Source organism: Alexandromys fortis, unplaced genomic scaffold (genome assembly GCF_014885135.2).
Source record: "Alexandromys fortis isolate MF-2015 unplaced genomic scaffold, M_Fortis_MF-2015_v1.1 scaffold_140, whole genome shotgun sequence".
NCBI lineage: Eukaryota > Metazoa > Chordata > Mammalia > Rodentia > Cricetidae > Alexandromys > Alexandromys fortis.
In genome coordinates, this window is record NW_026068048.1 from 1,061,033 (window position 1) to 1,088,978 (window position 27,946).

General features: G+C 48.6%; 1 protein-coding gene across 2 annotated transcripts; it reads right to left on the reverse strand.

The window, feature by feature from the left end:
- Positions 1-242: 242 nt before the first annotated feature.
- On the reverse strand, positions 243-23,411 carry Spint2 (serine peptidase inhibitor, Kunitz type 2). 2 transcript variants are annotated; one of them, XM_050119142.1, is made up of 7 exons: positions 22,932-23,411; positions 6,441-6,611; positions 4,023-4,082; positions 3,004-3,057; positions 2,254-2,415; positions 2,008-2,046; positions 243-749 (listed from the first exon to the last, which is right to left on the reverse strand). In XM_050119142.1, exons 1-7 carry the CDS (start codon positions 23,035-23,037, stop codon positions 583-585), a joined length of 759 nt encoding a protein of 252 aa, XP_049975099.1. In that variant the 5' UTR covers positions 23,038-23,411; the 3' UTR covers positions 243-582. The 2 variants fall into 2 exon arrangements, with proteins under 2 accessions (XP_049975099.1, XP_049975100.1); XM_050119143.1 differs by lacking the exon at positions 6,441-6,611 and having other exon boundaries at positions 22,932-23,409.
- Positions 23,412-27,946: the final 4,535 nt, after the last annotated feature.

Here is a 27,946-nt window from a genome sequence, read left to right on the forward strand (position 1 = left end):
AGATGTAAGGACACACACCCGTAATGTTGGCACTTAGGAGCTGGCAGCAAGCTCACATCATCTCAGCTACATGAGAGCGTAAGGTCAGCGTGGGACACACAGGACCCCATATGGTATAAACAAGAAAAACATACTCTGTCTCTAAAACCAAAGGGAGCAAAGGCCTGTCGGCAGATGGCACATCAAGTCCCCAGAAGAATCTGGTCGTAGCAGTCACACAAAAAAAGAAACTACATAGTAAATTTTATTTTAAAAGGCCCATTTTATTAAACATACATTTTTTTCTTTCAGAATCCCAATTTTTAAAAAAACAATCTACTTAAAAAAACCACATAAATCAAACAAACAAAGAAGCTACTAGAACAGAACTATTAGTGATGCTAAAGGAGGTAATGGGTGGAGAGGCAGAGGGAGCTACTGAGAGGTCAGAAGTCAGGGGATCTAAGTAGCCACAGGACTGAGAAATGCCTCCCTGCCCTCCCTGCCATGGAAAAACAAAGACAAAATTCTCTAATGATCTCACAGATTCAAGCAGTTGCTCTAATTTCCAAAGGCATGTCTGTTCTCCCAGAGTCGGGGCCTTTACAAGACATAGGTGTTCTTCACCAGCTGTTCCTTGTCATCCCCAGTGCTCCAGACGGTGTGGAGAGCACGCTCCTGCTTCTTGCGTGCCATACGGATCAGGCAGACCACAGAGGCTCCCAGGAGGAGGATCAGGGCCATCAGGAACAGCCCCACCAGGACCACCGCTAGGAACAAGAGCGGACAGGTAAGGCGAGGAGGAACATGGACAGAGAGGGCCATGAGGGTAACCTAGAGTGTACAGTAGCCCAAGTGGACTCAGAAGAGGACCAGACACCGTCCTCAACCTGGGAATCTGGAGAGATCTGGCAGGTGGTCCCCTGCAATGCCACATGTATAGAATGGCTTTTGTATGTTATAATTTTATGTTTATGTACGTGTATTTTGCCTACACATATGTCTAGGCACCAAGTGCCTGAGAAGTCAAAAGAGAGCACTGGATTCCCTGAACTAGTGTGTCAAATGGTTGTGATGTGGGGGCTGTTAGGTTTGAAGGCAAGTGCCCTGCCTGCGACTTACCTCACCAGCCCTATTTTGGTTATCTGAGACAAGGTCTCAAGTGGCCTTTGAATTCCCTATATAGCTGAGTCTGGCCTTGAACCCCTGAAAGGCAACAGATGATCCCCTGCAGGTGAATCTTGACTGGTGAGGGTGTACCCATCAGTGCTGGGAGGGACCCCAGGGTTCCTAATTGTGGGTGAAGATCTGCAGCTGCCTCACTGGCCAGTTAAGATGCTTCCTTTCCAGGTGGGGCTCCATCTCAGGCATGTGACTTCCTGTGACATTTACCTGGCTCCCCTCCTGTACTGGCTAGAGGACCTACCTACCTTCTTGGGGTAATCCCCTGCCTAACTCTACCCATAACCAGGCTTTAAGACCTGGGCACCTTTCCAGCCTAGCCCTGAGAACCAGATTCTACTTCTAGAACAAGGCAGACTTGTAGGCCAGGTCTTGGCTCCTAAACAGGGGAAAAGATCAAGAAAGAGGCCAAACCAGTTTGGCAGGTCCGGCACAGCTATACACAGGATCAGAAACAGAAGTGGGAGGTACAGGGTTTCCTCCCCAGGCTAGACTGCTTCCTGACAACCCTGATCACCTCTTAATGCCCCATGGCACTTAAGTCCCCTCCAAACCTGCAGTTACCCTCAGACTGTGTGTGGACTCCATAGGATAGGCCTGTCTGCCAGAAACTCCCTGTGGCCCAAACAGGCAACCCAGGGATTCAGGCTCAGCCTCCACTTGTGTAGTGTTTACTCTAGGACAAATGCCCACAAATTCCAAGCTGCTTAGCCACTTTCATACAGACACAGAACTCTGCCACAAGGATATTCCAGTGAGGAACACATTATAAGCAAGGCAGAAAGCACAGCTGGGCAGAGCCCAGTATGTCCAGTGGCAGGGAGAGAAGGATAAGAGGTCTCCTACCTTTTGTTCCAGAGGTCAGAACAGGGTACATCTGTTTGCCTGAAGAGAACACAAAATGCCGAGGTCAGTCCATGCTTAGAGCTGGGACCAAAAAGGGTCCCCTCAGACTCCTGAACACTAGGGCTCTCCCCAGAAGCTCTGGAGGCTCTGAGGCCTAGACATTTTCAGAGTCCTCGTTCTGGGGAGAGGGACAGGGAAAGGGCCTATCAAGGGCCCGAGGTCCAGGAATGGGGTTGGAAGACTTGCCAGAGCAGCGCTGCATGCATGCCTCCTGGGAGAGGTAGCTGTTCTTGTTGCCCCGGCACCCGCCGTAGATGAAGCTTTCACAGGAATTCTTCTCAACATTATAGTACCAGCGAGGGAAGGCCGCACGGCAAGGCCCAGTGACAGCCTTCGGGACACAATATTCTGGAAGCAAGAGCAAGGGAGCCTTAGGAAGACAAATCAACTGGGCCAAGAGGAGCAGAGTCAAGCCTAGAATGCCTGGATGGTCAGCAGACCGAGCATGTCATCTGTGTGGTGAAATGCCTGTGGATCAAACACAGTCTCTTTTCTGGTGTACGTGCGAGCGTGTGCATGCGTGAATTTCAGTTGCATACACTGAGGGTGGGGAACTGGTTTCATTTTTCAGGCACCCTGTAGACAATCATGACCATACTGTCTATAGTCCACACAGCCCCAGGCACTTTACATGTACTGGGTCATCCCCTCCTCTGTCCTGGGACCTCCACTTTAACGTCGAAATTATGCACAGGGCGCAGCGCCTATCCACAGCCTCAGCTGTGGTTAGTTAAGAGTCATGGTGCAGGTTAACTCTAGAAGCACACAGCCCCACTGCCTTCACTCTGCCAGCATATTGATTCCTGCCTGCCACCTGTCATCCCACTTCTAGCTTTATATTACAGCCACCTGGCAAGTTTGGCAGCCCTGCTTATCAAGTTTCTTCTAGTCAGTCTCAATACCAACCACATAAATACACAATTCTTTAAGTTATACCTTCAAAGTTGAAGATCTCGCCAGAGAGGTTCTCAGAATCCTGCTTTCTGGGAGCTGCAACACAAAAGTCTGGTTAGGAGGGACACAGGACAACTGTCCTAACAGGGCTGACTGTAAAGGGCCCAGGGAGGGATCATAGGCAGTGTCACCATTAGAGGGAGGGACATATCCCTTGTTCCTGGTGTCTTCGGGAGCACAGGACACACTGAAGGAACACTAGAGGTAGGTGGGACTCCTGCCACTTCAGTGGTTACTATGGGAACTAATCTAGCCATGTTCCTGAAGTGATCAAGAAAATAGCTCTGTTCACTTTCTGGGGAAATTTCCTTAAGAGAAAGGCTGGAAGGTAAGAGTTACCATGCAGGGTCCTAAGGTAGCCAACATGGGCCTGGAACAATTGGGAAGTGTTCTAGCCTAACCCCGGCTCCCTGTAAGTCAAGAGAGTCCCAGCAGCCACCAAACTCCCACATGTGCTCTGGTGTCAGACATGGAGGGCCAGAGCCCAGACTGTGGTGCATGGGACTGTCCACTGGGGGCTGGGGAATTTTGTCCCCATCAGGGGTACACAGTCCGCTCCCAGCCCTGTGGAAGGACAGGTCTTGCAGGCCCTGCTGAGCCCCTGGCCTGGGGCCTAACCCCAAAGGTACAATCACTAATAGGGACCACTCACCCAGGCTCTTGACGCAGAGTCCCTTAAGCATAAAAGAGGAGCAGGGTGGCTACTGCCAGCTCTACAAAGCAAACTAACACAAAGCTCTAGATGAAGGACAGCAGAGGAGAGAAGGGTGGGATGCTGAGGACAAAGGACTTCTAGCAGAGGGAGGGGGACAGGGAGCAGAGGACACAGCACAGCAGACAGCTGCTTAGAGGGGAGGCAGTGCCCTCTTGTTGTGGCCCAAGTACACAGTGCTGGTACACTGGAGGCAGAGGTGGAAGCACATTACAATTCCCAGTTCCAGGTGACCCGTCACAGTTACCATCTGGGCGGCCTTCATCCACCTGGGTCTTTATGAACCTACCACTCAAGACAGAAGAATCAGCTCCATTTCTGTTGCTGGTCAGACCATCAATGGTGTTCTCTGTGAGGGGACAAAGACCAGGAAAGAACTTTCAAGTCGGTCCTATGTGCCACAACCAACCCTCATTCCTCCTTTCTGTGGCGCCCCTGGAGAGTGAGGGCCACAAGCTCTGGCTACTTAGCAATGAGGAACTGGAACTGCCTGAGGAGTCAGCACACACTGAAGCAGAAGGACTTCACATGGTCAGGGCTCCCAGGGCCACTTAAATTGTTGAACCCACATTGTCTTTCTCAAAGTAGAGTTGGAGTTATGACATTTTTAACATAGATCTTTAAGTCCTTTTTTTAGTGATCCTTTAGGAATTACTAATATATGTATGTATTATGCATGTGTGTGTCATGGTGCACATGTGGAGGTCAGAGGACAACTTTCAGGAGTCAGTTCCCTCCTTCTACCATGTTGGCATGTTGGTCCCTGGATCTAACCCAAGTCTTCAGGCCTTTACCCACTGAGCCATCTCACTGTCCCCATCTGAACACAGATCTTAAGCAAAGAGAGATTCATGGACATGCTTAGGGAAAGGGTAAGATATACCCATGAGTGGGTGTGTTTTTCTCAGGGAGAGTTGCCTCTACATTTTTTTTGACAGAGAAGATCTTGCTACATTGCCCAGGCTGGTCTCTTAACTCCTGGAGCCACCTGCCTCAGCGTCTCAATTTTGGGTAATATTGTGCCTGCATTAGATGTAATTTTGTCTCCAGCACATATTGAGATAGTAGTGGAGATGCCTGGTATGGGCCTGGCCTGCTGTCATCCAGCAGTCACCTCATAACCCAGCTCCCCTCAATCTGCCTCCTACCTGTGCCCCTCATCAGGCCACTTTCTGGCAATTTGCTAGAAGGCTTGCCTCTGTAGACAGAAAACAGGCACAGGGACAGTCTGGTCCCCTGGGAGGTTCTAGTTCCCATTACAAGTTAATAAACTGGCACACACCCTCAATAAAACTGGCAAAGGACTCCAGGGATTAGTGGTTTTGGCGGTTTTCGGCTTGCCTAACAGAGTCCTTCTCAGCACCAAGAGACATACAACCAAATGCCCACCAAGAACTGTGCAGGCCCTTGCATCTGGGGTCAGGTTCTGGACCATGTCCAGGGAGACAGTGAGTGCCTTATGCCCACTGTTCCCTGCCCATGCTCACTTCAACTCTCTTTCTAAGAGGATCACAGCACATCAAAAGGGAGCAAACAACATTACCCAACTCTTCCCCCTCCACACGGGAGAGGAAAACACAGAAATGACATTTTCTTCACTCAGTTTCCAGATGAACCAGCTACCACCAAAAAGGTGACTGAACTGGCCTGCACCATCTAAAATCACACCCTAGCTAGGCATGGTGGCCAGTACCTATAAACTAAAGCACTTAAGAGGCAGAATCGGCAAGATCAGGAGTTTAAGACTTGCTTGGACGACTCAGTACAACTAAGTGTCAAAAGACTAAAGTCAGCCGGGCGGTGGTGGCGCACGCCTTTAATCCCAGCACTCGGGAGGCAGAGGCAGGCGGATCTCTGTGAGTTCGAGACCAGCCTGGTCTACAAGAGCTAGTGCTAGGACAGGCTCCAAAGCTACAGAGAAACCGTCTCGAAAAAAAAAAAAAAAAAAAAAGACTAAAGTCAATTCCTGTCCCCCATCCCTCTAAATTCCCCAGACAAGCAAACTACCCTTCTTCAGGCTCAGGCTTAGGCTTGTGCACTTCACCCAGTGCAGCAGACCTGAGGTCACTGCCCAAGGCTACCGCTGAGACCTCCACCCGACCTCAAGATGATGCCGATCTGATTCCTGAATGCATAGCTCAAAGCAAGAGAAGTCAGCAAGTGAGGAGAAAGACTGCTTGAGGAGGCTGACTGTGAGCACTGGGGCTCAACACAAAGCCATCACAGCTTCGAGTCACCAGGCAAACCTGCAGCTAGGAAAGGCTGCACAAAATCTTTGTGGGCAGCTCAACCCCAGACTTGGGAGCAGCAGGGAGAGATCAGGACCTGGAGCTGTAAGGGCCTAGAGCCTAAGTAACAGCTGGGAGGAGGATGGATCTCAGGGAACACACCCACAGTGTTAACTTCTAACATGGCTTTGTGAGCTTTTCAGGTCACTTGTTTTAGAGGTAGAAAAAGAGCCCTTGTGCCCGAGAACAAGGGCCTGTAGGAGTGGATCAGGAGGTCGGGTGGTCGCTTGACTCTTTACGGTAAGAAGTAGTGCCTGCTGTAAAATCAGTAGGGCCACGGGACTGCACACTGAGCCTGCTTTTGCTTTTGAACTCCACTCCATCCCAGGTTCTGGGCTGAGTGAAGACCCAGCAGACAGAAGATGACCACATCCCAATAATGAACTCTAAGCATCAAATTCACCAAACTCCAGTCTTACCAGTGACACCAGCACACTTCGCAAGACATTCCTCCTTGCTCTGGTAGTTATTGCCATTTCCTTCACAGCCTCCATACACAAATAGCTGGCAGGACCCATCAGTGACATTGTACCACCACCTGGGGATGGAAGCCCGGCATTTCCCCACTACCTTCGAAACTCCACAAGACTCTGAAACAAAGCAGAACCCATGTGGGTTGATGGGGGCAATCCTTGTGTCAAAGGACACACACATAATCTATAGGAGGAAGTCCAGGGGTCTTCAAGATACTAAAAAGGAGAAGCAAAGTGTTCTGGGCCTGTCAGTTCCTCTTGACCTGGTTCCAAAGCCTGTGCTAATGCTGTCTTCCTAATATGGAAAGAAGCACGAAGCCTGGTAACAAAGTACCTGACACAGCTGCAGCTGCAGGTGGCTTCTGTCCTTGACTCCTTCCTCAACAGAGTAGCAGAGGTAAGGGCGTGGCTCAGCAGAGCACTTGCAGGACCCTAAATCCAGGTCTAGATTCCAGATACCCTCCCTCAAGGGCAATCAGTATACAAACATCCACACTCAAATCCAAGAAGCTCAGAGACAAGCTTGCTAGCTCTAGTTTCTCATCTCTAAAGGACAACCCAGCTCATGGAACTGGGTTCTAGGGAGTGCTAAGGTTTGCCCCACTCCAATCAAAGGGGAAGATGCCAAGCATAGTACTGACAGTGACATTAGCAGCCACCGTTAGAGGCTGGTCAAGGGGCCACGAACAAGGCATAGGAATCGCTGGAGAATGGAAAGCCACCAGAACCCATTCACAGATCCCATGTCTTCCTCTGCAGTGGCACACTGCCCTCCCCACTCCAATTCAGAGGCCAATCTGATGAACACCCAAGTGACAGCTCTCAAGCTCAACTGTCCCAGAGCTGAGTACGTGCTCACAGGCTGTCCTTGTTTCTCTCCAGTTTGCTCATGTCAAGTTTATTCCACAGCTGGAGAGAATCTTGGAAAATGCAGAGAGAGGACTTGTGTTTCCGCTGAATCTCTCTAACTGTTATGATGGGCACGGAACCAGATGTTCTCAGAACAATCTACAGACACAACATATTGCTACTGTGCAAAACAAAAACTTCCCCTTCAGCAACTCCAATATATGCCAATAAATCTCAACTAACTAGCAGAAAAGGACAATTCCGAGGCTAGTGAGATGGCTCAGTGGGTAAAAGCAGTTGCTGCACAAGTCTGAAAGCCCCCAAAAGGCCGGATGCAGTGGCACACCATTCCCAGTCTCCTCAGGCACTGGCTTTCATGTGGGTGCTGAGCCTCACGCTGTGACTTGAACCATCTCCCCAGCAAAACTCATGGCAGGGGTCTGTAAGCCTAGCCACTTGCAACAAGGGCCAGAGGAATGGAAAGTTCAATGCCAACCTGAGGAATTTAGTAAGATCCTGTCTCAAAATTTAACAAATAAAGAAAGAGCTGGGGACCCCCTCACTTAGTGGTAACACACTTGCCTGGTAAGTCCAAGGCCCAAGGCTATCTCAGAAAGAAAAGAAAAAAAAAAAAAAAACAGCTGGTATACACCTGCAACAGGTGCTTTTGACAGCATGCCAAAGGTCACAAAACACAGGATGGATCAACAATGCCCAGAGTAAACACAGTTTCGATCTGGCCCAACCTACACACTGGGGGAGGCAACACTGATAACAATAATAAAAAATGACAAAGACCCACAGGACCCAGTCAGAATCCCATGCTGAAAACATGAGGGACCCGGTGCTACAAATGTCTGGCTGAGCTGAGAGTCCTGTTAGCCACCAACTGTGATTGTGTTGTTGCTTTATGTAGTTTTAGGTACAGTGTGCTGGTGCACACCCATAATCCCAACTCATGAGAGGTAGAGGCAGGAAGATCAGGAAATTAAAGCTAATCTCACTCAGCAACACAGTGAATTCAAGGTTAGCATGGCCACAGGAGACTGGAAACAACAAAACCCAAAAAAAAAAAAAACCAAGAACACTGGCAAGATGGTTCAGCTTTTGGACAGCTTTGTTCAATCGCTGGTACCTACATGGGGGAAGAAGAACCTACTCCTTGACCTCAAGTGCTACGGCACACTTCTGAAATGGCGCATGTGCACAAATACACACTAACTAGAAATTAAAAACAAAAATAATCTTCACAATGAAACAGGATCACAAATAACACCCTTTGCTTCCAAACAAGGGCAATGAAGCTTAGAGGAGATCTAAATTCACACAGATCTGCTCAGAGCCCAGGTGCAGACAAGGGCTCCTCAGGGCAGTGGAGGGAAAAGCTGAACAGATATCAACAGGCAGTGGGAAAACAAAACAGGGCTACTTGGAAGTCAACATTCCTCTGGCCCTTTATCACAATCTGAGGGCTCATAGGGCAAATCCCTGGATCAGACGCCTTGGCTCTCAGCTACAGGGTCACCGACAGTGACATACCACGAGTGCTAGCCAAGGCTCACAAGGATGTGGCTGACATAATTTCAGTAAGCTATTTCTTAATAAGGCTTTGACTCTTAAACCAATGAAAAGGCTGAAAAATGACATAGTTGTGTGTGGTGGCGCACACCTTTCGTTCCAGTACTCAGAAGGCAGAGGAAGGCGGATCTCTTGAATTTAAGGCCAGCCTGGTCTACACAGCCAGTGTCAGGCCAGCAGAGAGACCACGACTGTCTGAGTATCTGCAGGTAATCATGAAAGGCATGCCTCCTGTTCTATTTGTTGCTCTCCTTTCAGTACTGAGGAAAAGCCCAGGGCCTAGACAAGCACTCTACCCACGAGCTACACTGTGGCCTCACGTTACTGGCACACTCACACATGCCAAGACACAAATGTCTTTAGAACAGGGTCTTGACAAAAGTTAGTCTCAACTTCCCAAATGCTGAGATTACAGGCATATCCAAACTAGAATACAAAATTCTTTTTCTTTTTTAAAATTTATTTATTTATTTATTTATTTATTTATTTATTTATTTATTTATTTATTGTATATGAGTGTATATTTTGTCTTCAGGGACACCAGAAGAGGGAATCAGATCCCATTATAGATGGTTGTGAACATGTGGGTTCTGGGAATTGAACTCAGGACCTCTGGAAGAACAGCCAGTGCTCTTAACTACTGAGCCATTTCTTCAGCCCACAAAATTATTTCTATTGCTTCCAAATCTGGTATGAAAACCAGGAAGGCTGGGCAGATGTGGTGGTTATCCATTCCTAACTCCAGGGTTTAGGAAGCAAGAGGCAAGGATCACCTCAGAATGGAGCCTACTTTGGTCTACTGAAACTGAGTTCCAGACCAACCAGAGGAACAGAGTAAGACCCTGTCTGTCCGTCTTTTATACCTCCTAACCCTTCTCCCCATGAAAACCAGGAAGGAGCTGAAGAAAACAAACCCTAATTTGGCAGGCATTTAGAACATTAGCTGCTGTAAAATTACAGACTGGTGTCTGGGAAAGTTGTCAAAGGGAAACTGGTTTCTCTGGTTTTCAGGTCCCTAGTTTTATCCAAGACCATCTGCCCATGGCTTCTGTCTACTCTGCCAAATGGGAAGATCCCTTGTTACTTTTTTTGAGACAGGGACTCTGTGTAGGTCCCTACCTTCCTGGAACTCTATGTCTTGAACTCACAGACTCCTAGGAACTGAGAGCCACCAAGCACCACCTGCTGTCACCTTTTAACAAAGACACAAAGTTCAGTCTGGTTTACAGGCTTCAAAAGACAGATCTAATATTCTTACAAATAAGCAGCTGCAGCTGTGCTTACTGCAATGGAAGTTACTTTCGGAATATACCAAATAAGCTGAGCAGTACAGACAAGACTAACACTGGTGCATCACTTCTAAGCTTTCTTACTCTGTGGCTCTGGAGACTGAACCTGGGGCCTCATATGTGGCAGGCTAGCACTCTACCAGAGGTATGATCCCAACCCCTTCTCATCTTCCCATCTGTTCTTTCCCAATGAAGTAACAACTATCCAGATCTTGGTGTTTTTTTTAATGAAACAGGGTTTTATGTAACCAAAGTTGGTCTTGAACTTGCTCTATGTAGCTGTGAATGGCTTGGAAGAGTGATCCCCTTGCTGCCTCCTCCTCCCACAAGGCTGGGATTCACCACTATTCCCAGTTCTTTTTCAAGGCACCATCTCACACAGTAGCCCAGGCTGCCTCCCGAGTGCTGGGATTAAAGGTATGAGCCACCATCGCCCAGCTCAAATTTACTTTTAAAACACAGAATAATTAATTTCTTAGGATTCTACTATTTGACCCCATTTTGACAGTTCCTACCCAGTTAAGCTTTTTCTCAAAACAAACAGAAATTTTCAAAACAGACTTTCAATGTCTTGTCTCAGCCAATGGACAGATTACAGGTGTACATGACTACACTCCATGTAATATGAGAATCGAAGGGCACTTTAAGCTGAAATGCAAGATCTGCCCAGCCCTATAGACAGCCAGAAAGCCCCAACCATCTGGAGCTCTGTTCTGCCCAGAGCAAAGATCAATATACATTTCTTGTTAGGGTTCACTGGCAAAAAACACAGGGAATAACTGCCTTGGGTTGGTGTGGGTCATGAAAAGTAATCATATACATGTGATCTTTAATGTCTGTTAAAGTGCCATAAATGTAATCCCAGAATTTAGAAGACAGGAAGTTAATCTGTGTTACACAGCAAGAACCTGTCTCAAAATAAAACAAATTACCAAAACAAATAATTTGGTTACAGATGTACAAACAGATATTTACGCAGCATGTTCCATTTTGTATGAGATAACCCATGTTCCGAGCAGCCCATGTTGACCCTGGCCTTGCTATGCAGTCCAGGCTGCCCTGGACTCAGAGCTTACCCTGCTTCTGTCTCCCAAAGGTGTGCTGGCACCACCAGCTACATCTTGTTCAATACTGAGAACTGAAGAGCATTTCTTCCCCCAACAACAGAGCTCCTGGTATTCTCATCACACTTCCAATGACACGGACAGGACCCTCGGTCGGCCGTTTCTGGATCTAGAACCACTTCTAACGTTTTAGCCTTTTCTCCTGCAGTGTCCAGACCTGATTTGAGGACGGGCATGGTAGTACACACTCTTAGTCCTTGGACCTAGTACCCAGCACTCGGAAGTCAAAGGCAGGGGGAATCTCTGTTGAGTTCCAGGCTAGCCTTGACTGCACAGTGAATTTCAAAACCGCCAGGGATACACGGTGAAACTGTATCTAAAAAATAAATAAATAAATAAATAAATAAATAAATAAATAAATAAATAAATGCTTGCACTCTGTGTTTGCTTTACTCTACAAACACATCTGCTGCCTTTACTCCCCCTGGGGCCCCACAGAAGTAGAAGTAGCACCACCATCCTGGTTCTGGGAAGCCTTTGCAAGCTCTGAGGTGTGGCGCCAGCCTCTAATGGGGGCAGTGTCAACATGGCCAGTTCTTCCACCAGTGTGGAACTTCACTCCCAGGGTCACTACTTTCTCACGGCTACATTGTTTTTTCTGCAGTTCCCTCTATTGCTCATTCATGTAAACTGTCCCACAGGTTATCATAGGGATGAGGTGGCAGTACAGGTCACATGCTCTGCTGTGCATATTAATATTAGCCAAATGGGGAATGCTGAAAGGCCAGACAACATCAGCAACTCCTCAGGCACCAGTTAACTTGTACAGCCATCTCAGCAGCAGGACCAGCAGCTGGGCCTGCTCTCCATCCCCAGTACTCACAGCTAAAGAACCGTACTGTGGACACTCAGATTACCAAGTAAAACTGGTAACGAAAATTTGGGCATGTGGAATCTGCCTTTACCAAAGGCTTTGTGGATTACACGGTCTCTGCCAATTCCATCACAACGCACAGAAGCGATCGGTCAGAGACGATGCATAAGCAGGTGGCTGGGCTACACAGATGTTGTTCATGTACACCAAAACCTAATTTCATATCATTTCTAAATCACAACAGTGTTCCCTGGATTTCATTCAACTATTTAAAAACAAACTGCTGGGTGTGGAGGCACACACCTGTAAACACAGCAATTGGGGGTGGAGGCTGGCATTTTTACAAGGTGCAATTTAAAGCTGGGAAGACTGGTGACGTGTTCAGTGGGCACTGGCCTTTAAAGCTAAGGACCCGAGTTTGACCCCTAGATCCCACAGTGGAAGGAAGGAAGCAACCAACATGTACACCATCATACACACATAAATACGGTAATGAATAAAAATGAAAAAAGGTAACACCTGCCACTTCCCCCTTTGCAGAGTGTTCAGAGACTGCTATTCACCACCACGACATACAACTTGAGAAGTGAGAACCCACAGCCCAGACTTTGAAGGTTCACATCCCTCACCACACACATTCCTCGGCAGTGTAGCAAGCACCTCTGCTCCTCTCATTAAAGCCACTACAACTCTCAAGGGTGAGGACCAAAGGGAATCAGACTGTGAGCTATGAAGATCTTCAGGTGGTGTGAAGCCCACAAGCCACACACGTGGGAAAAGCAGAGAGATGGCGCAGTTTTAACCCCAGCACTCAGGAGGCAGAAACAAGCGGATCTCTGTGAGTTCCAGCCCAGCCAGGGCTACAGAGACCAACCCTGTCTAAAAAGAAAGTAGGAGTAAAAAAGGAAGAGATGCAAGGAAGGAAAGTGGAGGGGAGATGAGAGAGAAGGAAAAGAGACTACACAGAGCAGGGCCAGCTGTTTCCACACCCACGGAGAGCTCATGCTCACAGATTACAGCAGCTGAAAAGTTCCACTAACACATCTGTTTGTGCCAGTAAAACAACCAAGACACCCAGAAAAGGGAATACTCTGAGCTGTTAAAAGCAGACATGTGTGCGCCAGGGTAGAAAAATGTTCAAGACAGGAATGGACGGCAGAATGTTTTAAGTTAGAGTTTAACAAATGTAGCCCTGGCTGGCCTGGAACTACATAGATCAGGTTGACCTCAAATTCAGAGATCTGCCTGCCTCTGCCTCCTGAGTGCTGGGATTACGGGGTGTTCATCACCACACTCAAATATTCTTATGATTTAAACTTTCCCCTTTTAATTTAGAAACATACGATACCATGAATAAAAGGGGCATAGTGCTGTACACCTTTAATTCCAGCGCTCAGGAGGCAGAGTTCCCGGTCAGCCAGGGCTACATAGAGAACAACAAAGGAAGGAAAGAAGGGCAGGAAGGAGAAAGGGAGGAGAGGGGAGGGGAGAGGGCAAGGGTAAGGGACATAGCTCTTCCCCACACTTCTTTCACTTATTTTGCAGTACTGGAAATACAATCCAGGTTTTTCTGTACACTAGGCAAGCTTCACCCCCAGCTCTCAATTTTATGAGCAGTCCTAGGTTCACATATCAGATGGAGGTGTAGAGACTCCCAGCTACTGAGCACTTGCACACAGGGGTCTGTCATCTGCATCATAAGCCTCTGGTGGTCTCATCTCCTGAAGGCATTACTTTTGCTTTGTTCTGTTTTTCTGGGCTTTTGTGTAGCCCTGGCTTTCCTGGAACTCACAGAGATCCATCTGCCTCTGCCTCCCCAAGTGCTGGGATAAAAGGTGTGCGGCTTTTTGCTTTCTTAAATCTTTTTGTTAGAAATTCATTTATAAGCCAGGCAGTGGTGGTAGTGGTAGCACATGCTTTTAGTCTCAGCATTTAGGAGGCAGGGACAGGCAGATTTCTGAGTTTGAGACCAGCCTGGTCTACAGAGTGAGTTCCAGGACAGCCAGGGCTAAGAGAAACCCTGTCTCAAAAAACAAAACAAGAAATTAACTTATGAAGCCAGGTGGTGGTGGCTCCATGCCTTTTAGTCCCAGCACTCGGGAGGCAGAGAAGGCAGCTCTGTGTGAGTTCGAGGCCAACCTGGTCTACAAGAGCTAGTTTCCAGGGCTACAGAGAAATCCTATCTCAAAGAGAGAGAGAGACAGAGACAGAGAGATTGATTTATGAGCTAGAAATAGTGGCTAAAAACCAAGCACAGATACAATGAGACAGTGCACACACACACACACACACACACACACACACCCCTCTCACACTTCCCAACTAATTTACACCAGCTGCAGTCCTACTGTCCACACTCTCAGCACTCCTCCACACTAGAGAGCAGGGACCTTATCTGAGAAATACTTGTTATGGAAGGCTGGGATGTAGTGTAGTCATAGAGCAGAGTTCTTGTTTAGTGTGTGCTGGAGTTCAAATCTCAGCCCACAGAAGAGGCTATTTAGGGGTGAGGTAGCTTCATGGGAGAGCAGAGCTCCCTGAGTATTAGGAGCAACTATAAAACAATTGTTTGGGGAACAGATACTAAATGGAAGATGAATATTCAACTTACTATGTGAATCTAGATGCCTCTCAGAATGAAAAGGGGTTTTCTCCCTGTTTTTCCTTGACTTGCTGAGATAGTCTCTCCCTGGCTTGTGTCAAACTTGACATCCTTCTACCTTAGCCTCCTGAGTGCTGGAATCACACATCAAAGCCACCATTCCCAGCAAGGATGCTCTTAAAGACTGTCCTGGGGGAGAGTGTGAATTATCCCCATAAGTTGGGCCCACCAAGTGGGGACGTGTGCTTGCCCTCATCTGCAATCAGGCCAATGCCCTAAGACTTACATGGATAGTGGGCGGGTCGGGGGAAGCCCTATACAAGGAAAATTATTATAATCACACCCCAAATTCAAAGGGCTTATTATAAGCCATATGAAGTACAAAGGAAATGGCCAAAGGGAGTGACACGGTAGGAATCATCAGCAGAAGTACGTAATACAGATTGCAGAATACCTGGAGTTGGGAAGGAAGGTGCTCTGGTAAAGTACTAGTAGCACACTCATCATGGCTAGCTTCCTGGCAGCTTCACTAACCTTGTTTTACTTCCTCATTCATATTATGGAGCAGCAACACAAACCCTGCTGCGGGTGGCTGTGAGATGATGCTGTGGGTGAGGGTACTTACCACCAAGCCTGATGACTAGAGTTTAACTCTGAGACTGAGAACCATGTTGGAAGAAAGGTACTGACTCCTACAGGTTGTCTCCTGGCATGCATGCAAATGTGAGCACACACACACCCACATTCACAAAAATTTCAAAAATTTAATGAGGGGCTGGAGAGATGGCTCAGTGGTCAAGAGCACTGGTTGCTTTTCCCTAGGACCAAGGTCTGATTCTCAGTACCCACATGATAACTCATAACCGTCTGTAACTCCAGTTCCAGAGGATCAGATACCACCTGCTAGCCTCAACAGCACACACCTGCATAGACCTGCATGCAGGCAAAACACCCATCCACATAAACTAGATAAAAATGTAAAAATTTAAGTCTAATGGAAGAATGAACTTCTAAAGCAGCACTTAGATTGAATGCAGGCCTCATACTTGCCAGGTAAGGGCTCCACCACTGAGTCACACCCCAGCTCTTATTAGGCTCTATTTTGAGGAAGGGCCTTGCGAAGCTGTCCAGATTGGCCTCAAGCTACTCTGCAGCCAAGGCTTTAGAGCTTTCGATTCTCCTGCCTCTGTCTGCCTGGTAGCTGGGGTTACAGCCCTGGAGAACAAGCCCACCTTCTTTGCTGAAGCCTGGCCACACATAGCAGCATGAGCCTAGACTGCAATGACGCGGCGGAGGCAAAAGAGCTACTTCCCCTTACTAGTTCAAAGCCAGCATGGGCAACACGGTGAAACGTGAGACCAAAACCCCAAGCCCAGGTTTTAGAAGCTCTGAGTATAAAACAGAGGCCTGCCTATGAAAGCGCCCCGTCCTCTGTGTTGCTGTGGACACTGTAAATGTCACTAGTAGGGCCTGTTTGTGTGACTGACACTGGTTTTGGACCTAGTAGGTATCAGTGTTTCTTGGCAAGTTTATTTTCAAGCACTGGCCTGTGACTTTCCTTCAGACTTAGTTTCTGGCTGTGGAACACCATTAATCTTTCTTTCCTTGATTGGAGACTAGGTCTCATGTAATGCAGGCTAGCCTTGAAGTCAACTGCTATGTAGTAGAGGATAACCGTCAATTCTTTCTGCTCTCCCACCCTCCCTGCCCAGAGTGCTGGAATTACAGACTAGAGCACCATAGAGCTGGTTTATAGGCATTAACCTATTGAACCCAGGGCTTCAAGCATTTGAGGCAAGCACCCTACAAACTGAGCTGCACCCACCCCCAGCCCCACACCATTAATCTCGAGGCTATCTTGACAAAGTAGAAAGTCAGTTAGCTTCCTCTTCATAGACTCTCAAGATGCATCCTGCTGCCTTGCTCATTCACTGCAGCAAAGCAAAGCGAAGCGAGGTTCTCCTGATACAGCATGGAGAACTCAGGTTCAAGGATTTAGTTATAAATGCTTAAAATAAGCCAGGTGCAACAGTGAGACTTTGGAACAATCGGGGGCCAAGGCAGGACTCCTGCTACTTGGCAATAAATAAATAAGGAGTAGCCACTCTGTGAAGACGGAACTAACCACACTGACACCGCAGAAATGAGAATGAAGCGCAGGAGCGGCTGACAGGGAAAGATAAGGCAAAACAGCCTCAGGCCAAACAGGACAGGGCCATCGGTAGCACCACTATCCCCTTGGATTTCTTATGTGACAACAGCAATGTCTCCAGTGGCCTGGTCCCTCCTCTGCACCAGGACACTTTGGAACTGGAGTGCAGCTAAGGAGTCAGGAGGCAGAGAGCGGGGAGCTGCACAAGTAAGAAACCTACTTCAGCTACTGTCTGATTCTTCTGCCTCTGTTTCCTGAGATGGAGCACAGGTCTGTATCACCACACTGGCTAGGTAAAAAGACTTTCAACAGTCTTCAGGAAAGCAAGAGATACTGGACAAGACGATGCTTAGGGTTGTTTTGCTAAAAACATTTTGTCTATTGAGACTCAACCTATGTCAGGCTAGCCTGGTACTCCATGTAGTCGAGGATAACCTCCTGGAACTCCTGATCTGCCTTTACCATGCCTGGCCTTGTGCTGTTTTGTTTTAAGGGGAGGGGGGCGGGAGCTTGTCTAGAACTTTTGGGCCCAAGCAATCCTCTTGCCTCAGTCTCCCAAAAACAATGTTTTAATCCTGAAGTTCTGAGGTTGACATATACTTTATACTCATTTTTTTTTCTATGTAGCCTTGGCAGAACAAGCAGGCCTCCAGGTCTCAGAGTTACCTGCCTCTGCCTCCTAAGTGCTGAGAGTAAAGGCATGTGCCATGGCACCTGGCTCCTTGCCTTACCATAAAATATAAAGCTGCTTACTTTTGGTTAGCTTCTATTTCCAGGACAAACCCTACTAACTACTCATCTCTCCAGGGTCTTGGTGTCAGGAATGTGCCATAATTAGGAGTAATTCAGAAGTTTTAAAATAATCCCTCAGTGGTTATGAGAAAAGGACATTTATAATGACAAATTCAACTTAAATTACAAGGGCTATAAAATTTTGGTGTTGTGGATATGAGATTTTGACCTTTTAGAGCTATTTAGCTGTAAAGGTTTACATTTCATAAACGATAGCCCAATGTAAACAACCACTCATACCCACACTGTTACTTCATAGTCGTCACTGAGACGGACTAGGAATTCTGCCCTTTACCTTCACCCACAGCAGACCTCCATATCCCAACAGAAAAACTTGCACGGAAATAAATCATCTCTTTCCTCGCTGTAGCACATACCTAAGTTTCTGTGTGTGCATGACACACACAAGCAGATGTGCTCCTTAACTGCCTTCAATTTTCTTTTTTTTCGGGGGGGGGGGGGCAGACTATCTAGCTCTGACCTGCCAGGAACTGCGCGTGTAGGTGAGACTGGCCTTGAGCTTAGAGATCCAGCTGCTTCTGCTTCCCAGTGTTGGGATTAGAAGTATAGATCACCACGCTCATCCACCTTATATCCTGAGAGAGAGTCTCTCACTAACTCACCTAGTCTGGCTGCTTTGCCAGTGCTCAGACCACAAGCCGACCCTACAATACCTGGCTTCTTACATGTGTGCTGGGGGCAGCAAGCTCTTTACTGACTCAGCTGTCTCCTAGTCTGTTTTGGTCAGTGTTCTATTTGAAAAGCTACACTGGTGTCTGGCATTTAGTTGGTTCTTAGCAAGTATATGTTGGCTAAATTAATAAGCATTTCAAAGAGCCTTGTCCACTAGCAAGACAACCACCTCTTCAATGTGTCCAGCTGATACCAAGTCCAGATGCTCTTCAGCTCCTAAGCTGGTATGCTGAGCATTAGGGTCAGAACCATACATGTGAGCAAGGAAAGGAAAGAACCAGGGACTAACGGCATGCTCCAGGGCCTGGTGGAAAAGCACGCCTTGCAGTTTAGGTGCTGGAAGCCATCACTAACCCAGAAGGCTAATGGAAACCAATGCTTGCTTGAAAGTCAGCGGAGGCTTTGGAATGAACATTGCTGGGCTCAGCTCCAATGGAAATTCCCAAGAACCATCAACAAAGAAGCCAGATCAAGCAACCATTAACAGCTGATGCCCGAGGTGCAGCTAACAGTTACGGGCAACAAGAACTGAACATAAGTGATGGCTCTAAAAGGAATTTCCAACTTGGGAAAACTGTTATCTGACCTTGTAAGAATGACCAAAATTACATTACTTCAGTCAAGGTAGGCGGCACAAGTTTGTAATCCCAGCTATTCAGGAAACTGAGGTAAAAGATCCCAAGTGCAAGGTTCACTTTGGCTACAGAATGAATTCAGGGCCAACCCAGGCAACTTGGAGTCTGCCTCAAATAAAAAAGCAGCCAGGCATGATGACACATAGTTAGAATCCCACTTGAAAAGCAGAACATCAGTTCAAGGTCACCTCAGCTATGTATGCGAGGCCAACCTAGGCCATATAAGACACAGCTTCAAAATAACAAACAGAAATATAAAAAGTACACAAAGTGCTTGCCTGGCATAGGTGAGACCATAGTTAAACTGCCCTTAAAAAAAAAAAATTCAGGGCCCATTAAGTATCAGCATTATTACCTAAGGCCTAAAGAAGAAAGCATTTCGTAAAGCGGCTTCTCCTCTTTTTGGAAGTAGCATGCTCCTCAATAACCCTCAGGGGTAACTACTTCCTTTACTAAAGAGAGTGCAGTGCTGAGATGCAGCCACACCCCAAGGCGTACAGAGCAGTCAGGTAACTGAAGGGAAGAAGCTATCAGACCTGGAAGTGTCCTATTTCACAAAGGTTCCTGGCTTTGGCCCATGGGTGCTATTGGAAACACAGGCCTGTATTTGGCTCAGGTCCTATCAGACCATCATACTTACAGGCAATGCCCCCAAGTAAAGATGTTAACATTAGAAATCATACAATGATCTTTGGTTGTGAAGGCCTCCTCTGTCTCCATGGCAGACTGAGACTGCTCCTGAATGCTGGACAGAAACACCAGATGCAGAATCGGCTTCCCCTGCTCGTCTAAGTCACCAACTTTTGCAAGGGCAGATCAGAGAACGTCAACCCTGCCCATACACTGATCTCCACGCACAGCCCACAATAGCCTGCTCAGTCCCTACCTCCATCCAACTCCTGTACCCTTTCATTTCCTCAGTCTCTTTCCTGAACCTTTAAAAAAATTAAGCCAGTTGATTGTGGTGGTGCATACTTTTAATCCCAGCAGAAGTAGGTAGATCTGAGTTCTTGGTCAGCCTGGTCTACAGAGTGAGTTCCAGACAGACAGTCAGGAATACATGGAAAACCCCAAATTCAAAAAACAAACAGAAAGAATAAATTTAATTTAAAAAGTATTTTATATGTATCAGCATTTTGCCTGCATGCATATCTATGCACCATGTGTACACCTGGTGCCTGAGGAAATCAAAAGAGGGCACCAGAGCTGGGGTTATGAATGGCTGACCGTCATGTGGTCACTGGGAACTCAACTGATCCTCTACAAGAACACCAAGCCATCGCTCCACCCCCCTTTGAGCCTTCAGGATACGGTTCTCTAACCAGAAGCTAGCCCTGCTTCCAGACTCCCCACTCTCTCCACACTCCCCAAACCTCTTGTGGCAAAAAATATCTGTCATCAGAGTAGAAGGCTGTGCCATCTGCTGACCCAGGTCCTCCCTTCTCCATAATCCTTCCCTGGGGCTCACTACCTCAGATGGTTCTGACTTGTAGGGGATTTCCAGCCAGACAAATGAGCCTTGTCCTGTCTGTCCTCCAAGGACCCAGTCCTCCACACCACTCTCTAATGCTAACATATGTTTCTTCAGAACTGCAATTTTAACACCTATTCCAACTAGCTTTCTAGGTCTTTCCTTCCAGAACCTCAATTCTTGACAACCTGTTTGCCCTACTGACCACCTGTCCACTGTCTCTCAGCCACTGGCGTAGATAAAATTCCATGAACAGCCTTTTATAATCACTCCTGTCTACGTCCCTCCACTTCCCTTTGTTGGCACTGTGCAGCTGAACGTGCCAGAGAAACCCCTCACCTGAGTACAGGATTTTGCTTGGTGAGAAAAAACAAAGCAAACAGAAGGGACCCCCCCCCCCCCACACACACACACAATCAGAACTGCCTACTGCCTCAGATCAAGCTGTTGAAAGCTTTCAAACAAACAGCACTTGAGATAAGTGAGGGCAGTAGTTCACCCGGCCACACAGTCCTACTTCAGAAAGGTCAGCAGGTCTGGCCAGCTGCGGCAGTCAGGCCAATGGGAACAGGAAAGGACCATTCAGCAGGACACGGCCTCATCAGTTACCTCGCTGTAACCTTCCGAAGGCCTGTGGAGGCACAACCACCTCAGGCTGGCTCCAGGCTTAGAGGACATGCAGAAATATAGACCATTGCATATGGTGTATAACCATAAGCAGATGTAGTCTCGGGCCAGGTACCTACAGGTACAAGAAGACAGTAATGCCTTCATTTGAAAAGGCCTGAGCAGCAGCTGTGTCCTGACTCTGCATCTAGAGCTCTGACTCTCCAGGTTGGCCCTAGTCGGTCCCAACTTTTTTTTTCCAGTTCTCGACACAGGAATAAACCATTCCTCAGAATGGTACCACAAGGAATAGCCAGACTGCCACACTTCCTGCTTTCTCTTTTATTCGATAGGTTGACCAGAAGACCTTGGGCCACGTGATTGCTGTCCACTTCTCCCTCGCTCTTCCTCTTCCTCACTTCTTTTTTTTGTTTGTTTGTTTGTTTTTTTGTTTTTCGAGACAGGGTTTTTCTGTAGCTTTGGAGCCTGTCCTGGAACTAGCTCTGTAGACCAGGCTGGTCTCGAACTCACAGAGATCCGCCTGCCTCTGCCTCCCAAGTGCTGGAATTAAAGGCGTGCGCCACCATCGCCCAGCTCTTCCTCACTTCTGATCCAGCCTTAGGGACAGTCTTTTCTTTAATCACAACCAAGTTTACTCTGGACCAAGGTTTTTTTCTTTTCCTTTCTTTCTTTTTTCTTTTTCTTTTTTGGTTTTTCGAGACAGGGTTTCTCTGTAGCTTTGGAGCCTGTCCTGGAACTAGCTCTTGTAGACCAGGTTGGCCTCAAACTCACAGAGATCTGCCTGTCTCTGCCTCCTGAATACTGGGATTAAAGGCGAGTGCCACCATCACCCAGCCAAGGTTTTTGTTCTCCACTACTCCCATAGGACATTGGTCCCAAGGTGTTGGTACAGTTGCCACCTCCTCATTCTTTCAGTTAGGACGCAGACACCTTCCTAGCTAGATGCCCCTCGCCTTCTATCACCCGTTCCCACCCATCTGTAATTGCCGCTCGGCCATTTAATCTTTGGCAAGTACTCAGCATTTCAGGGTTTACTCGCGGTCTCTCCCACTGGAATCCAAGCTTTGTGAATGAAGGCAGCCGTCTTGTCTGAATCAACTCACCAGGGCTAGCACTGCCTCCTCACCAATACTCTGCCGGCCCTCAACGAGTTTACTGAACCAATGAATTCTTCCAACAGAGATCCTTTCAAAGCTGGCTATGCTTGTCTGACGCAGTAAAAGCACTAACACTTGAAGAGGCCAACCCCAGCTGCTGAATGCCAATATCAACACTCTCGTACCAACCGGGTGCTCCTGCCCTGGCTGGCACCTTGGCAAAGCTCCTCCCTTCTGCCACTGCTTCTTTACTTCGGACATCACTCGGAAGGCTGTTGCCCTACACCCTAACAACAGGTGTCCTGGGAGAGGCTTCCCTGTACCCAAAGCCGCCAACAGGTCTGCCAGACAAACCCCACCCTCTGAGGTCTAGCTGCCCCCTCCCCCCCGTGGACTTTCTTTGGCCCTCGAATTTCCGCTTCGTTGAGCGTCTCATCCACTTCCTGCCCCAGGAGAGACCAGTGCCACGCCTTTCTGGATCAATACCCCTTCCCAAGGGACACTTTGCGTTACCCTTACACCTCCGCGCTCGCTGTTCGCTCCGACCTGTCCCGAGCTTTCCACCCCTCCGAGACCCGCAGGTCTGGCTACTCCCACCGCACACCGTCCCCGTCCCCCAGGAGCCTGCGATTCCTCGGCGCCAGGTCCCCGCTTGGTCCCGCGCAGCCGCGGCCTCCTCCACCCCCTCCTCCGGGATCCCCGCCAGGCCCTCACCGTGAAAGTCCAGGTCTCTGCCGGCCGCCTCGGCCCCGGAGAGGAGCAGCGAAGCTAAGAGGGCGAGGAGCGCCCGGCCCCGCCGCTGCCCACACAGCTGCGCCATGACCTGCTGTCCGCGCCGCGCGCCAGGCCTCGAGCCACCGGCCGTTTGGGGGACTCTCACCAGCAGGTGCGGGAAGCCCTCGGCCGCGCACGCGCTCTGGAGGCCCGCGAGCTCAGGTGCGGCTGCGCCCGCAGGGGTGTGGGGGGCAGACCGCGAGGCGCCCGGCTCCCAGGAAGCTCCCCTTTTCGGGATTTTGTCGTGTACGACGCCTTAGTCGGCTCCCAACACGCCCCTGGACGCCCCGCGACACTCGGCGACTCTCCCCCCGACTTAGGGCGCCACACAACCAGGCGCCTGGGGGTCGCTACTGAGAATGGCGGACGCTGAGAAGTTAGGGACGGTGGCGCTCAGGCTGGGGGTGGAGCGCACCTGGCGGGGCGGGGCGGAGCGGACTCGGCGCAGGCGCGGAGGGCGGGCACCTGCGCCTCCGCTCTCACCCTCCTTTACCTGGGACCGCCCCCGGCTCCTGGAAGGGGGCGGGGCCACTGGCCACGCCCCCAACCGGCCCTAGCTGGGGGAACGGTGCTGCGGGGCGCTCTTATCCTTCCTCGTGGGTTTTGGCCACGAGCCCATTGTACCTTCGCTCGCTTTTGCGCTGGGACTAGGGCAAGTGACACACATTTTGGGAGAAAACAGGTTTTCTGCCCGCCTTGCTTTCGCCTTCCTTAGGGGTTAGGGATTTATCCTGCCTAAATTCAAAGCTCATTGGGCCATGACCAAATGTCCCGAACTCAGAAGTGACCACACCAGACTGGCCTGTATGTCGTCAGATAGGAGCAGCCTAGAGTAGTGATGCGGAAGCAGAGGGAAGAGTGATCAGGAATGCGATGGGGAAATCCAAGGGTTGAGTGAGCGGGGGTAGGTGAAAACCATTGCATAAGGACCCGACCACACAGGTTTCCTATTTAGCACGACGGCCAGCCAGGCAGGGGACTGCCTGGAAAAGGTGACAAGTCCCTAAAACAGCAGGTTTCCTTGGACTCTGTACAGGAGGACAAATACAATTATACAGAGATCGTAAGGTGAAGATCAGAACCTAAGATAGGATGAACACACCTAAAGGGGCGTGGGCAGGAGACACACGAACCACCACCACAGAACCGTGGAGGGCTTCTGAGAAAAGGGGCCGTATAAGTTGAATGAATGGGGCAGGACTGACAGGAGTAGAAGGCCACCACCAAGATTATTAGAATGATCACATTATCACTGAAAATCGTACTTTTAGTAGGGAGATGGTGGTGCATGCCTTTAGTAATTCCAACACTCAGGAAGCAGAGGCAGGCAGATCTCTGAGTTCTAGGCCAGCCTGATCTACGGAGTGAGTTCAGGACGGCCAGGGCTGTTACACAGAGAAAGAGAAACCCTATCTCGAAATGCCAAAAGCAAGCAAGCAAACAAATAAATAATGCTCTTGGGCCAGCACCTGCCACCAAACCTGATCTCCTGAGTTCTTTTTTTGTTGTTGTTGTTGAAAAAAAATTTCTGCCTCCTCCCCATTTCCCATTTCCCTCCCCCTCCTCCCACACATTGCCCCCTCCCTCCACTCCTCTCCCCCTCTCCCCCTTCCCCCACTCCATTCCCCCTCCCTCTCGAGAATGAAGAGCAGTCCAGATTCCCTGCCCTGCGGGGAAGTCCAAGGTCCTCCCACTTCTATCCAGGTCCAGGAGGGTGAGCATCCAAACAGGCTAGGCTCCCACACATCCAGTTCATGTATTAGGATCGAAACTTAGTGCCATTGTCCTTGGCTTCTCATCCGCCTTCATTGTCCGCCACGTCTCCTGAGTTTTAATCCTGGTGCACACTTGGTGGAAAGAGAGAACTGACTTCCTGAAGTTGTCGGACCTCCACACTCCAGCCAGGTACTTATCCCGCATACACAGAGACATTCACACAAATAAAAGTGGTGTACGCCTTTAACCTCAGCACTCAGAAGGCAGAGACAGGTAGATCTCTGTAAATTCCAGGCCAGCCTGGTCTACAGAGTGAGTTCCAGGATAGGCTTCAAAGCTACAGAGAAAATCCTGTCTCAAAAAAATGATTTAAGAAAAATAAAATAGTGTTCTTGTTATTGTAAACAAGGTAGGCTTGGTTGCACAAGCCTGTATTCCCAGCAGTCAGAACAGGACTGGGATAGTTCAAAGCCCACCCCAGCAACAAGCAACAACCCGTGTCCCTCAAAAACAAAAAGCAAACAAACCTTTACCTGGGTGTGTGTGTGTGGCTCAGTTGGTAGAGTGCTCACCACGCATGCAGGAAGTCCTGAGTTTGATCCCCAGCGCCAAGTGCCACATACTTGACATCACAGCACTCAGGGGGTAGGAATTGGAGGACCAGGACAAGTTTAAGTTCATTCTCAGCAAACACAGACCAGCTTGTGCTTCATGAAACCCTGCTGAGCAAGAGACAAAAAAAAAAAAAACCGAAAACTGGGCAGTGTGTTTGGGCTGGGCTGGGCTAAATCGAGAGAGCCTTGGAATTGGTAGCAGAGGAAGGACTCAGTGAGAAATCAGCCCCTGTGGCTGAAGGATAAGGAAAGACAAGGAACAAATGTGGCAAGCATCAAGAGCAACACATAGGTCTTTTTTTTTAAGATTTTATGTGGGTGAGTGTTTTGCCTGCATATATGTGTGAACACCACACATGTGTGGCTGGTGCCCACAGAAACCAGGTGGTTGAGAGCCATCATGTGGATGCTGGGAATCAAACCCCAGTCCTTTGCTCCTTGTTTGGAGACAGGGTTTCTGTGTGGCCCTGGCTGTCCTGAAACTCACTAGGTAGACCAGGCTGGCCTTGAACTCCCAAAGATCTGCCTGTCTCTGTCTCCCGAGTGCTGGGATTAGTGATATGAGCCACCGAACATAGTTTTATGCCTGCCATCTTCTTTGTCTTGCCTTGAAGTTCTCAGAACTTCAATCATCCGGCTTCCCACCAGGGGTTATTGTGCCTGTAAACAGCCTTAAGTGGCTGGACCATGGCTGGGGAGAAAACAGAGTCATTCATTCGCTCGATCACTGAAGCATGCGCCACCTCAGCACACGTCAGCAAGTAAGGTCCTGCTGTAGATGCAGGGAAGGTACAAGAGCGAACAGTTCCTGGCTGTGTCGGAAGTTACGTAAAGCAGTGGTCCGTAGACGTTTGATGCTTGGAGGACTCTGTTTTGGAATACTCCTCAGGTGGGCTCAGGGGCTCGGGCCTCTGATCTCTGCTAACAGAAAGGCTGAGGCAGGAATATCATGATGTGCCTGGACAGCCTGGGTTACACAGTGAAGCCTCAGAAAAAGAGAAAGCTGGGTACAGCAGTGTCCTCTTTCAACCCCAGCACTCGGGAGGCAGAGACAGGAGGATCTCTGAGAGCTTGAGACCGCCTGGTGTACATAGCAAGTCCCAGACCAGCTAGGGCTTATGCAGCGAGACCCTTTCTCAAGAAGGACAGGGGAAGCCAGGTGGTGGTGGCATCGAGTCTCAGGTCAAAAAGGCTACATTTCCAGACCCTGTCTTAAAATAATAATAATAATAATAATCATAAATAGGAGGAGGAACGGGGGCATCAGGGAGGAGGGTGGGATGTGCCTCAGAGGTGGAGCACTGAATCCTGAATAAAGCTTATCACCCCCTTGGGATAGGAGGGTACTTTCAGTACCAATTTGTTTGGAACTGTGCAAATGTCTGGAAAATGACTTTTTGGAGAGGGGGCAGGTTGAGACAGGGTCTTTCTATGTAGCTGAAAATAGCTATTGTGTGTGTGTTTATGTATTTGTGTGCAAGAGCGCGTAGTATCTGATGAACTTCCATCTGCTTCCAAGTTATATTTTGAGACAGTGTCTCTTACTGAACCTATGGTTTGTTGATTCAGTCAGGCTAGAAAGCCCCAGGGTCTACTTGTCTCTAACTCTCCAGAACTATTATTACATGCAGCTTTATTTATTAGATTTATTAAGATTATTAATAAATAATTATTAAGCCAAGATTTATTAAGCTGAGTTGGATGGTGGTGACAAACCCCTTTAATTCCAGCACTCGGGAGGCAGAGGCTATGAGTTCAAGTCCAGCCTGGTCTACAAATCAAGCCCCAGAACAGCCAGGACTATAAGGAGACACCCTGTCTTGAGAAAAGAAAAAAAGATTTACTTTGTTTTTAGGTGTTTGAGAGTTTATGTATGTATGTGTACCATGTGTGTGCCTGCCTGGTGCCTTCATAGGTGAGAAGATGTCAGATCCCCCGGAACTGGCATTACAGTTGGCTGTGACACCATGTGGGTGTTGGAAACAGGACCTGGGTCCTCTGCAAGAGCAGCTAGCGCTTTTAACCACTGACCCATCCATCCTTCGAGCCCCCATGCCAGGCTGCTTATGGGTCTTAGGGATCCACGCTCAGGCTCTAATCCTTACTAATCACTGACTGCAACAGCTCCTCAGCCCTGCGTGTCACTTTTTGCCTGTACCCAACATGCAGAATCGAACTCCCTACCTTCGCAACAGTCCTGGTTGAGAAAGACAATGGCGCAAATCACGTAAATCATAAAAAACTCGAGAAAGTGCTGTCGTGCGGAGTTGGGCTCAGCATGGATGAGGCTTTGAGCTCGCCCACTATCTCAACAACAATAAAGAAAGCAAGGTTCTTGCTGCTTCTGACCCAGGTGAGAAGACCTGCGAGGCCAGCGTCACCCCTTGTCACCCTTGGTAACATTCCTACCCATCCCATTTCTCCTTGTCATATTGGAAGTCGTGGGCATACTGTACTTAGTGTGTTTGCTGTCTCCCCGAGGTGTGAGCTCCGGGTAGACTGCCTGCTTGGTTCTTTACCACTTGTTCTGGTACAGTGTCTGATGTCGCTGGCTCTTGATAATATTTATTTTTTAAAGTATTCTGTGTGTGAGTGTGTTCCTGGGTGTCTATTTTGCAGGAGCCC